Raw genomic sequence first — 13,073 nt, forward strand, 5'->3', positions numbered from 1 at the left:
GGACATAAAGAGGGGAAGCCTACACGCTCACAGACTCAATGTGGATCCACTGCATGAGATGGGGTGGAGGGGAAGGACAGGGTGCAAGAACCTGTATAAATTGGGGTCTGCACCCACGTGCAAACCACTCCTCTGTGCTCTGCAGGGCTCCCTGTGCAGCGCTGGGGGGGCAGATCAAGAGGTGTGCCAGTGGATCTGTGACCATCAAGGTTCATGGTCTGGCGAGAAGGGTAGGATTCATTCCTTCTAAACAGGGTCATCATTTGCTATGGGACCAACCTTTCATAGGTCTGTATGCTCCATTATGCCTTCCACCCACGGCCTCCCTGCCCCCGACTTTGCAGGGTGTAATGTAATCACGTATAATGTTCTATATGCTGGCACAGCTTTGCCCTCCTCCCCTCCCGCCCCCAAGCCAAAGGTCCAGGATCGGGCTCTTTACCCCAAATCCTGCCCTCTCCCACACAGAGGCGAGCAGCCAGTCTACAGGGGCACTGCTGCGGTTCTGGCGTGCAATGGGAATGGGGCAGGGGTGAGAGGGGAGGATTCTGAGATGGGGACTCCAGCTGGCTGCACACGGTGGCTTTCTGTGAGCACGGTCAAGGACAGTGGATCCTTTGGTTGCTGACCCTCACAGAGCTGGGGCTGGGGGGGTGGGTCTAAGGGTTGTGTGTCTGGAGAGGCAGATAATACACCAGGGCCTGGTAGCTGGGGGAAGAGGATTTCTCCCAGACTGCTGCTTATGGAGATTCCCTAGCACTCTGTGGAGCTAATCAGGCTGGGAACACATTTGTCCCAGGCTATCCACCCACAATAAGTGTTCCTAGAATCTGCTTTATGCAACCTTCTGCAACTTATGCAACATATGCACGTTTCCTCCCCAGGTACAGGCTGGATCAAGGAAGCAGGCTTTCAGGCTATGTCACAGCAATGGCCTAGAATGGGGATGTTCTCGGGCCATATAGAATTTCCCCTCTTGAGTATTGCCTGCTCTTTGTGCCACAGAGGACAGGGGCAGAAGCCATCGGAGATTAGGATAATTTCAGTGGGAGTCAGGTGCCTAAATACCTTTGAGGATCTGGGCCTGGAAATCTGTCTCCTGATTTCAATGATCATTGGCTCAGGCATGTAGGGACCAGGAAAGCATGGTGTGGGAAACCACACATCCCCCGCCCCTTGCCCGCCCCGCAACACCCTCACGCACACTCACAACGGAGGTGGGATGTGGGAAAACAAGCCACAACCTGCAGTGGGCCACGTAGGCTTTCTCCATGGCTGATCCACAAGTGTCAGCTGCGTTAGGTACATGCTTTATGAATTGACACTGCGTGGTATTTTGGGTGCACATTACTATAGGTTTGCCATCAGCGTCTCAACAGTAATTACCGCAAAGATGCACCTTCCAACCCTATTTATGGCAATGCCCTAAACAGCTGTGGCCATGAAAGGATTATATAGATATATCAGTGATACTCAGACCTCAGTGGTACAGGAGCCAAATTAGCAGTAATCATTATCCAGAAGCACCAGAGTAGTGTGAATTCATTGTTTCATTTACTATTTATATTTATATCTCTATATATTACGCTCACAGCAAAATGACTGACCAAATATTATTTTATCAACTACAGTTGGTTAATAACATAGTGAAAGCATCCTGATTGGTTAATAACTCAGACTGGTTAATAACTAAATCACACAGTCTTTTAATATCATGTGCTGGAAAGAGCTGCCGGAGACGCATTAAACACTTATCGCTTGCCCGAGTCTGAGTCTCGCAGGTATCTGTGTATGTTGCAGTTATTCAATTTGAAATCTATCACAGGACAGAATTCCTAGAAAAGTACTGACTCGGGCCATTGCCATATAAACCTCATTGTATCTATTACCATTAGAAGAGGGCTAATTAAGGCCTCAGTGGTGAAGCCTGTTACGACACTGAACAGACTAAATTGCCAATGAGTCAGGCAGCACGCGTGGCTTTGTGAGTGGCAATGCTAAATTAGTTCCGGTACATCCTTGTTGCGCAAACATAATGAACAATAGCAGATGATTCTCAGTGAGGGAGGGTGGGTGACTGGGCTCAGAGGAACTGCCGTCCGGGATCAAAGCAGTAGGAGGATCCTGTATCTGACTGTGGCCCGTATCAGCTGCTTCAGAGGAAGGTGCAAGAAATCCTACCGTGAGTTCAGGGCTACTCTGTCTACTGGGGTGAATTCTTCCACACCCCCACAATTAGAAGTTGGTTTACGCCCTAAAGCATGAGGGCATATATATCACTGTGCTCTGGGGGGAGTGTACTAAACCTAGAAGGCAAAGTATAGCGCTGACACCCAAGAGAGCCGGGGGTGCAGTCAAGGAGGCCCCTGCTCTGTCCTTGGGGCTGGGCCATATAAACAGGAAAAGGAAGCAGAGCACGGGAGAAGGGGCTCAGAGCCAGGCTGGCTACTGCAGGGCGCAACCCTCCCAGATCACTAGCCTGACCTGGGACCTTTGTTGTTCAGAGTAGAAATTTGGTTGCTCTAACTCGAGACTGTGGTAAGGGCCTTATGATCCGGGTTCAGCCGTTCCTCCCCTGATGTGATGCCAATGGGAAAGGACAAAGCTTGCCTGTTCAGTTGGCTAAACAAGAAGGGTGTGTCTACAGCATAATTAGACACCTGTGGCTAGCCTGTGCCAGCTGACGGGCTCATGGAGATTGGACTAAGGAGCTTTTTCATTGTGTAGATGTTCTGGGTGTAGGACCGTGGGAGGGGTTCAGAGCTCAGGCTGCAGCCCCCAGCCTGAACTCCTACACCGCAAAAAAACAGCTCTGTAGCCTGAGCCCACTGGCAGGGTAGGCATATCCTAACACAACTAGGAACTCCGCTAGCTGGGATGGGTTCAGTGGCCTTCTTAAAGGGGACATGAGTTTTTCGTTAATTTGGTTTTTGCCTCCCCAATTCTCAGATTCCACATTTTTCGTTTACTCCTATTCAGTATAACAGGGGCTGGCCTCATTTCCCACAGAATGCTCCAAACCTTTGCGAATCTTGCTGTGCTTGGGTCACAATATCTTAGACCAGTGAGTTCCCCTGGCTAATTTAAAAGAATTCCTTACATATACATAGCATTTTCATCTCAGAGGAGCCAAACCCCAAAGGCACTTTCCCCCGCTTCTGAAATGCAGCTGCCTCTGGGGGTGGAAGGTAGGCGCAGTCTCAGTCGCACCCAGCAACACAGCAGTGGAAGACAGAAAATGGGAACAATACAGAATCCAGCCGAAACTCAAGGAGAAAAGGTCTGTAGGCAGGATGGAGTTACTGGTATGGCTGAGGAGAAATAATACAAACCTGCAAATAGCTATAATTGATTGATTAACTAAACCAGTCCTTGGGAGTTATCCCAAGAAGAAAGGCAGAGCCTGATGGATCTGAGAGACGTTGAGTGAATTGAGAAAGGGAACGTTCCATTTGAATACCTTGATGCCACCTGTTAATTCAGGATTTATTATTGTTAATACAACAGTAGCCACAACGAGCTCTCACCAAGATGAGGGCTCCGTTGGCCAGCTGATTTCCAAACAAATAAGCAGAGACAGGTCCTGCCCTGAAGAGTTTATGATCTAAACTGGGGGAAATCAAAGAGGGGAAGTGACTTGCCCCAGAGGTCCCAGCCGCTTAGTAACAGAATCAAGGCATAATTACTGGAGCCGTGGTGAACTCTGGTCATTGCGGTGAGGCCTTGTCACCAGGTGCTAATCCTCAAACTTATTTAGGCACCTCCCGTTGAGGCCAGCTGCAGTATTGATAACCACAGAGCCTAGGAGTTGGCTTTTTGCCCCCAGTCCTGTCCTCTCCCAAACCGGGCAGAGGAACCTTCCCACAGCCTGTGCTTCTTAAGTGCAGAGGAGACAGGAGATTTTGAGACACTTTTTTTTTTTTTGGAAATGCAAACCATTTTGACACTTAGGTTCAAAACAACTTCTTCAAGTTAAGAAAAAGCATTGATTTGAATCAACATTTGAAACGTTTTGTTTGACCCAAATGAATTTTGTTTCAGTTTTTCATTTAATTGAGAAAAATAAAAAATTCAGCTTTGCTTTAAAATGAACCACATTCCCTCCCTCTCCCCCCCTGACTTTTTGGTTCCGCCTCTGAAACAAAACAAAACAAAACAAAAAAATCAATTATTTGCTCAGCTCTTCTTAAACTTACACCCTTTCGAAGTTGCCCATAGTAACTTTCCTCTAAAACACCGAACGTGACATCAACTAACACATTCGAGGCTGTGATTTGGAACAAACTTTTCTCCAGCTCTTGCTTGAGATAATTGGTGGAATCATGCTCATAGCACAGAAACCTCGCGTCCTGGGGCACTTATTTGATGCTTCATAATTTTTAATCTCTGCTGCCATAAAACCTAGATTAATTATCTGCCCACGGTAATTTTATTTCCATTCTAATTATGGCTGTCAGTGGATTTATCTCTTGCCACGTACTTTGCCTTATAATTGCTTCCAGCTGTGTATTTTGCAACTTTCACTCCGTTCGACAGTCTGCTGCTGCTCACCCTCATTTCTCTGCTCTCTCAACTACTTTTTCCATTGGAAGAAATTTTACCCACCCTTCTGATCAGTTACAATGATTGCTGCTCTCTGTAGCATCTATACATTGTTGGGGTCATCGCTTCTAGGTTTTTCACCAGGACTCTGGAATCCATTCTAAATTTTTCCACTCAGCCCAGATCATGCTGGAGCAGGACTTTGGGAATATTCGGTACGTTACAGACAGGATCGATAAAACTCAGAATGATAAATCTCACTGTTGTATTTCAGTGATTTGATTAGAGGAGTTCCCCCAATAGTTTGGCACGCGACAGTTCCTGCTACTGGTTTTGCCGGTTTTGCCTTTTATCCTCCTTGTCAAATGGCCTGACCAAAAGGAACAATGGACTTGCAGTTAAGGCACTCGTTGGGGAAAGCTGTCGTCTTCATTGCCTCACTCTGCCACGGGTTTCCATTGTGAGCTGGGGCAACTCATGTGATCTTCCTATGGCGGAGTTCTCCATTTGAGAAATGGGAATGGTCATACTTCCTTTGTCTGTCTGGCCTATTTATATTGGAAGTTCTTTGGAGCAATGGCTTGTGATGGGAAGTTTTATGGGGAGGGTTCTTTCCCGGTGTCTGGCTGGTGAGTCTTGCCCACGTGCTCAGGGTTTATCTGACCACCATATTTGGGGTCAGGAAGGAATTTCCCCCAGGGCAGATTGGCAGGGGCCCTGGGGGTTTTTCGCTTTCCTCTGCAGCATGGGGCACGGGTCACTGGCTGGTGGATTCTCTGTACCTTAAAGTCTTTAAACCATGATTTGAAGACTTTAATAACTCAGTCGTAGGTTAGGGGTTTATTACAGGAGTGGGTGGGTGAGGTTCTGTGGCCTGCGTTGTGCAGGAGGTCAGACTAGATGATCATGTTGGTCCCTTCTGACCTTAAAGCTATGAGTCTATGGGTATGTCTATATTGCGGGCGCTGCGTCGGGATCTCTGAATCGATGTAGTGAGATCAGTTGAACGGGCAGTGGAGACCTGCTCAATCAATCCTGGAAGTGCTCTCTAGCCAACGCATTAAATCCAACCCCAGGAAAAGAGTAACGCTACGTCAACCGGACATCTCATACTCCTGCAGAGCACCTGTCGCAAGCAGCTTGCAGAATCTCATGGGAAAGTCAAAAATCCCCCAGCATGCAGTAGGGATAGGCTAAAAATTTCGAGCTGAGTAACTAAAGATAGACACCTATATCTATATATAGGCAATTAACTCAGTGTGCTGATTTTTTAAGGTGCCGAGCACTCTCTTCCACTTATTTAGGTGCCTAAATATGGATGTATGTGTTTCATTTGGGACACCCAACTTTGCAAAGCATTGCTTTCATGTTTGTACCGACAACCGATGTATAGAATGCTTTGCAGAGATATTAGCGCTTTTATTTTTAACTTTTAGCACCACCATGTGGGCATGTTTGCACTTTCTCCTTTGTGGCTAATAACCCTGAATGCGGAAGCATAATGATTATTCACTTAAGGATCATTTCAAACGCCATATACATTAGTAACTGCTTCATTTTTTTTTCACCTGAGCCTGTACAGCTTGGGGGTGAGAATTCTGCTGGGACAGGGGGAAAGTGGGGTGGGGTGAGATGAAGAGGTTATAAGCCACAATATTCTCTACCACAGAAAAGCGTTCCTTCCAACTCCATCCTTCATGGCTCTAACTTCTCTGCTCTTTTCCTATCACCACCACTTGCTAGGACCTCACTGTCTACTTAAGCAGTGTGTAGTGTTGGTCCAGAGAATAAGGCCCTGGCATAGAACTGATGAAAGGTGAACTCTATTCCTGATACTACCACTGAATTGTTATGACAGGTAACTCTCCTACTCTGTACTTTAGCACTTGTCTAGACATGGTGTCAGTGTGTGGGCTTTGTGTGTGGGCACTCTCATTCTGGAACATGGAGTTATTCAGAAATAGCTATTGTGCTTTAAATTCACACCCTATCTGAATTTAAAATTAACTTTCAGGTGTAGACAAGCCCTTACTTTCCCTTCCCTGCCCTTTGTTTGTCTGGTCTATTTAGAAGGTAAGCTCTTTGGAGCTGGGACCGTCTCTTACTATGGGTTTGTCTACACACGAAAACTAATCCTGAATAAAATAGCATGTGAAGTTAAAGCAGATTAACTGTTCCTGATTAATGGTGTGTGGATGCTCTTATTCTGGAGTAAGAGTGCCTTGTTTTGATTTAGTTTAGTCCAAATGGATTAAGCTAATTCACAATAAGGCATTTTTACTCTGGTGTCCACACACGGAGTCACTCAGGCATACCCAATCAGCAATATGAGTCCCGAATAACCCCCCCATGTCGATAAGGTCTTTGAATGCGTCATGCAATGGGGCCCTGCTCTCTTTGGAGCTGTGTAGGTCCTACAGTAATAGAAACAATAACAACCCAGGGCAGGTCTGGCATGAAGTCCCATAAAGAGACCCCCAGATGGGCACTCAGTTCCCATGTCAGCAGCACAAGGCCCAGCACTGGGGTCAACTAACTTAAGGCTGGGGAACCCAATTGCCACTGCACCCTGCGCGTGGCTGCCCCGCCCCTGCTCAAGCCTGCTCCGCCCCAGCCTCTCAGACCGCGCACGCGCAGTTCCGCCAAGCGGAACCTTTCTCCCCCGGCCGGAAAAGCGCGGGCGCTGGGGGGCCCGCCGGGCGGCTGAGCTGCCGGACAGAACAAGATGGCGGCCCCCAGGAGGGAACAAGGGGCCGAGGAGGCGCCCGGTGGCTTGGAGCCCGGGGCGGCCCCTTACGGGAACTTCCCCAATTACTCCCGCTTCCACCCGCCCGAGGGCCGCCTCTGCCTCCTGCCGCCGGCGCTGCTGTGGCGGCTCTTTCCCGCGGGGCCCTCCCCGCTGCTCGGGCTGGACGTCGGCTGCAACTCGGGGGTGAGAGGACCCGGGGGTAACGGTAACATGGGTTGGGGGGAAACATGAGGGAGGGCGGCCTGGGGACAGTGGGCTGGGGGTAATGGGGGAGGGGAGACTCGGGGGTCGCACGGGGGAGGGGGAGCAGAGGATAGGGGGTGCAGGGAGGGCAGTGCCCTGGAGGCAGCATGGGGGAGGGGAGACTGGGGGTAGGATGGGGAGGGGCAATGGATGAGGTAATGTGGGGATGGCTTTGAGGAGGGGAATACCTTGGGATAGAGGGGGGAAAGGCGGATCATTGGGGATAGCAGGGAGGGAGGGAGGGTCAGTGGACTGAGGGAGCATGGGGGAGGGGGAGCCCCTGGCCTGTCATTGGGGAGCAGTGGACTGGGGGTAATGGGAATGGGGGAGGACATGGGGTTAACATAGAGGCAGTGAACTGGGGAAGATATGAGGGAGACACTGGGGTAGCATGGGGAGTGGTGGGTGGAGTATACTATGTAGGAGGGAGAGACCGTGCGGGGTAACGTGGAGAGGGAAACACTGGAGGTACCATGGGAAGGATAATATAGGAACATGGGGAAAGATGGGTAGGTTGTGAAGAGTAAATTGGAGTGTGAGGGTAAGTGATGGGGAGACTTAACTCTGGTGTGTGTTCGTGTTCCACTCTTCTGCTCCTCTTCTTACTTTGGCCTTGAGGCTAGGATTTGGAATGGCCCAGACTGCCACATAAACCCATTCACCTAACAGGTATTGTGGTCCACCATAGAGCCAGCTGTCAGACTGCTCCAGGGGAAGGGGAAATTGTAAGAGTGCAGAAGCTGGAAGACTTGAGTGTGTCTAGGGAAATTATGAGCAATGGGCAGCTCTTCCATCCTCAGTGATGTGTCCCTTATGTGACTTGTGGAATCTCACACAGCTCTTAAATGAAAAACACCTGTTGGCTGATACCATGCATGCCTCCAGATGACAGTATTAAGTTGTCTTGATTTTCCATTTTCACCCTCTAGTCACTAGCACTCAAGTGCATAGAGATACTAAAAGTATGAAAGGAGCTAACTGTTCAGATGCAGTTCAGCCCTGAGATGGCAACAGAGTATGAACTCCATTTCCAGTCTAACAAACTGACAAACATGTCTGTTTACATGGCTGAGATCAACCAAATGACAGCTGATGGATTTCTAAGAGCAACCAAATAAATGTTCCTTACTCCCTGGGTATTTTTTTACCTGTGGAGAAGACTACAGAGGGGTGGGAGTGAGGTGATCCTTCTGAGCTGTACAAAACGCTTCCCATTGGGCAAAGTGGGGGGAATGAACTTGGGTTTCCCACATCCTGGATAAGTGCCATGGCAACTGGGATAAAACTTATGGGTGGGGAGGTGGCTGTTTTGTGAATCTAGTTTTGCTTTTGTCTGAATGCCTAAAAGTTGCAACTAAATGTTCTGGGATGAAATGAAATGACAGCTCTAGTCCTGACCACTTGTGGTTATTTAAAAATCTCACGGTAATTTTCATAAGGCTGATGTTCTAGTAGAATTTCAAGGCGCTCCTAACTACCTTCTATTTCTATAAATTTCCCCCGTATTTTATCTTGGATATTCTTTGATTTTTTTGCCCTGAACTACGTGTAGGTGTGGCGTTCTATTCCAGAGGTGGCTGCGCTTCTTTAGTGCATAGAGAAGTGATCTATTGTATAAGTTGGACATGGCCATTTTTAAAGTCTTTGTGGATGAAGAGAACTTTATTAGTCTGAGAACTATATTAAAAGAAAATTAATGACACACAAAATTAAAACTTGTGTATTATAGTGAGTAAAAGTACTATGTTGCATTCTGATTTGGATGCATTTGTGTTATCATTTGTCACGGTTGTTCTTGGGAAACCATAAAATACTTCATCTCCTTGCATTATCTAAGGGATATATGAGTGATTCTAGACTTCATTTCAGATGAGCTTTAAAAGAGATCAGCTAAACATCTGGTCACACAGCCACAGTGTCTAAAACAGTCATTCTCAACCTTTCCAGACTATTGTACCCCTTTCAGGAGTCTGATTTGTCTTGTGTACCCCACATTTCACCTCACTTAAAAACTGCTTACAAAATTAGACATAAAAATACAAAAGTGTCACAGCACACTATTACTGAAAAATGGCTCACTTTCTCATTTTTACCATATAATTACAAAATAAATCAATTGGAATATAAATATTGTACTCACATTTCAGTGTATAACATGTAGAGCAGTATAAACAAGTTATTGTTTATGAAATTTTAGTTGGTACTGACTTCACTAGTGTTTTTTATGTAGCCTATTGTAAAGCTATGCAAATATCTAGATGAGTTGATGTACCCCCGGAAGACCTTTGTGTACCTACAAGGGTATGCGTTCCCCTGGTTGAGAAACACTGGTCTGAAATAACAAAAGCCAAAGAGGAAGTGTTTGACCACTTGAGGGCACCGTATCCCTTCATCGCCAAATAGTCTTTTTACTTGCACACTAGAGATACGCACAGCTGTTGATTACTTGGTATCATGTCATTCGGGAATTTCACCAGCAACTTTGATGGAAGGAGGCATGTTTTCCTATTCAATGGAACAGCCCAAAAGGAAATGGAAGGGAAAGCCCTGACAGTACCGGTCTTATGGCTTATAAGTATTTTTCCATGAGTAATTAGGATGAGGAAGTGCATGACTATCAATACGGCCTTCTAAATCTCTGTTCATGCTAGCAGAGTCTTCTAAGGCTCATCTAGGGAAGCCAAATATAGCATCTACCTCTCCAAAGGAAAGGGATATTTATCAAAGTGTATGGCAGAGATTAGTTCTACTAATACAATGGTTAGAGCAGAGTTGTGAGTGTCAGGGGACCTGGCTTCTGTTCCTGGCTCTGCTGCTGATTTAAGGCATGACTCCAAGTCCAGTAGAGTCAATGGAAAGATGCCCATTGAATTAAACAAGCATTGGATTAGGTCCTTGCTGCTTGATCCTGATTAGGTTGCTTTAATGCATCTAGAATGGGGATAACACATAGGGTGGTTGTGAGGCTTGGATAATTAATGTCTTTAAAGGCCCTTAGAGATCTTCAAATGGAAGGTGCTGTGACATTTTTTGTCTGGTTAAAGAAAGGATGACTCCATCAATGGGCTGCCCTACTCTGCTGGACTTTGAAACATCAAGAAAAATCTGAGACCTGATTCTTATATCCCAGTGCTGAGGCTGGGCCCATATGGGGTGGCCAGACTTACTGACTCCCCCGAGACCCCTCTGCCCACTGAGAATAATCCCTTAGCTCTACCACCCTGCTGCAGGGCAGAAGCTCTGAGCTCCCCACCCTAGTCTGGTTGGCGGAGAGTGGAGGGGACATAGGGGACTCCACGAGCCGCACTTTAACTGTAAAAGAGCCGCATGCCACCACTGCCCTATACCTGAGTGATGTGTTACTGAGCAGGGCATGCCGAATGAATCCATGCTATTTTTCTGTCTGCAGGAGCTCAGTGTTGCTCTGTACAGACACTTCCTTGGCCTTCAGGAGAACGAGGCCGGTTCTGACCAGCCTGTTGTCGGAAAGGACCTGAACCTCCTGTGCTGTGACATTGACGCAGCACTGATTGAGAGAGCGGAGCGATGCAGTCCCTTTCCTGGCTCCATCTCCTACGCCACCTTGGACGTCATGGATCCTGGCGCCCGGGAGTTCTTGAGCTCCTATCTGAGCAGGTTCAGCCGTTCCACCTTTGACATTGGCTTTTGTATGTCGGTGACCATGTGGATCCATCTGAACCATGGGGATGATGGCCTAGTGGAGTTCTTAACCTACCTCTCATCTCTGTGCAAGTACCTGCTTATTGAACCCCAGCCGTGGAAGTGTTATAGAGCAGCCGCCCGGCGCCTCCGGAAGCTGGGTAGGAATGATTTTGACCACTTCCACTCTCTTGCCATCAACGGGGACATAGCAGAGAGGACAACCCAGATCTTAACCGAGGATGGTGCCATGGAACTGGTCTGCTGCTTTGGTAGCACCAGCTGGAACAGGAGCCTCTTGCTTTTTAAATCAAACCGATTGACTCAAAAGCAACACTGAGGAAGGGCCGCAGTGTATCTGATGAAAACATCATCCTTCATCCATGCAGAGAGAGAGAGAGTGGTGGTGTGGGCTAATGGTCTGAGCAGAGAATTGGGAACCAGGAGCTTCTGAATCTCCATCCCAGATCTTGTGTTGATTCCGTTAGTGGCTTTAAGTGCCTCAGTTTCTCCATCTGCATGAGGATAATTGTGACCTATTCCTTGGGGTGTTCTTGTAAAGTGCTTTTGAAGATAAAAAGTGCCATATAAGTGCTTTGTGCATACACAGGGTTATTTCATAGAAGGACAGTGCATTTGCCTTTCCCCAGGGATTTTAAGAAAGGGGAATAAAAACACTTCCACTTATCGCATATGATAATTCATTTATCTCACCTCATGTAATATTTTCTATAGTAAATATTTCAAACAAACTTTTTTGTTTTATGACCGCGCTTCCTAGCTGTTTATAAGTGGCACCTCTTTGGAACTGTCTATCGGATGTGAATTTGGCTAGCGATAAGATCAATATCCAGGCATCTTTACTGCCACTTGTCTCATAAGCAAACTTCAGCGGTATGCCAAAGTTTGTGGAGTCTGATCGTCCCATGGAATGAAGTTTTTGTGGGGTGTGTATCCATATAATTCTGTAACAAAAGTGAGAGCTCTTTGATAAATAACCTTGAAATAAACTATTTTTTATTTTTAATCAAACATGCATTTTATTGTTCTCCTTAAACTTTCCACTCAACCAGTGAGTCTGTCCAGTTACATTTTAGGAATCAAAGCTTCTGCTAATTGAGTTTATAGTATTATTTCATAATAAAAGAAATGCCTTTGCCTGTATATTATTCATATACAAGATAATTAATATTTCATGAAATCGAGGGCCTTAGTTGAAATACCTTATTTTAAATTCATAGGAAAAAACTATATTTTCAGGTAAGGCATCAGTAATCAAACAAACAAACAAAAAAAGCCTTAAAATGTGGGAAATATATAGTTAAGGAATTATCAAATATTTCTTTTTATATCAAGAAATATTTCAATCCTTTTCAGCAATTCTGTTTCATTTTTTAAGCTCATTACACTTTCTTAAATGATACTAATGATTTTCAACATATTTCCAATCTTAGCTCTACTTAACATTGTTCATCTCTGTATTCTAAAGATAGTAAACATTTCTAGTACTTTTGATAATGAGTAAAATTAACATGTATTCTTAAAAACAGATTTTAAGTATTTTGTGGCTTAATTATAATTTGTACACTTCTTCAAAGACTTTAGATAGGTGCAAGTTTTAAGATACTCCAGTTACACGTTCCAGTTTTCTTACAGAATAGTTGGAGTAAAGCTGGATATGTATTGTAAGTTACTAGTATCATTAAAGGAAATGTACTGATACAAACAATGAAAGGGAAAACTCACTGCAGTGACACTAACTTCCACAAGGAGGGGTTCTTGTCTAATCTATCATGCAGTTAAGCAGAATGCCACAGATTACATATCTATATGACACTGACTTTATTTCCTTACTGGAGCTTTATAAGTGACAGTATAC

At 45.9% G+C, this 13,073-nt stretch overlaps 1 protein-coding gene across 1 annotated transcript; it reads left to right on the forward strand.

Moving 5' to 3' along the window:
- Positions 1–7,258: 7,258 nt before the first annotated feature.
- Positions 7,259–12,220, forward strand: BCDIN3D (BCDIN3 domain containing RNA methyltransferase). Its single transcript, XM_067529639.1, has 2 exons — positions 7,259–7,474; positions 10,944–12,220. The coding sequence occupies exons 1-2, from the start codon at positions 7,268–7,270 to the stop codon at positions 11,532–11,534; spliced, it is 798 nt and encodes a 265-aa protein (XP_067385740.1). The 5' UTR covers positions 7,259–7,267; the 3' UTR covers positions 11,535–12,220.
- Positions 12,221–13,073: the final 853 nt, after the last annotated feature.

The sequence above is a fragment of the Emydura macquarii genome, unplaced genomic scaffold, assembly GCF_026122565.2.
Source record: "Emydura macquarii macquarii isolate MOO-44397 ecotype Brisbane River unplaced genomic scaffold, CSIRO-AGI_Emac_v2 contig_2994, whole genome shotgun sequence".
Classification (NCBI taxonomy): domain Eukaryota; kingdom Metazoa; phylum Chordata; order Testudines; family Chelidae; genus Emydura; species Emydura macquarii.

What these genes read in the sequence shown, in the direction of transcription:
- BCDIN3D (XM_067529639.1), top strand. Translation starts at nt 7,268, where the DNA reads ATGGCGGCCCCCAGGAGGGAACAAGGGGCCGAGGAGGCGCCCGGTGGC. An exon ending in ACGTCGGCTGCAACTCGGGG is followed by an intron (nt 7,475 to 10,943) that starts GTGAGAGGACCC and finishes TTCTGTCTGCAG; the next exon opens with GAGCTCAGTGTTGCTCTGTA.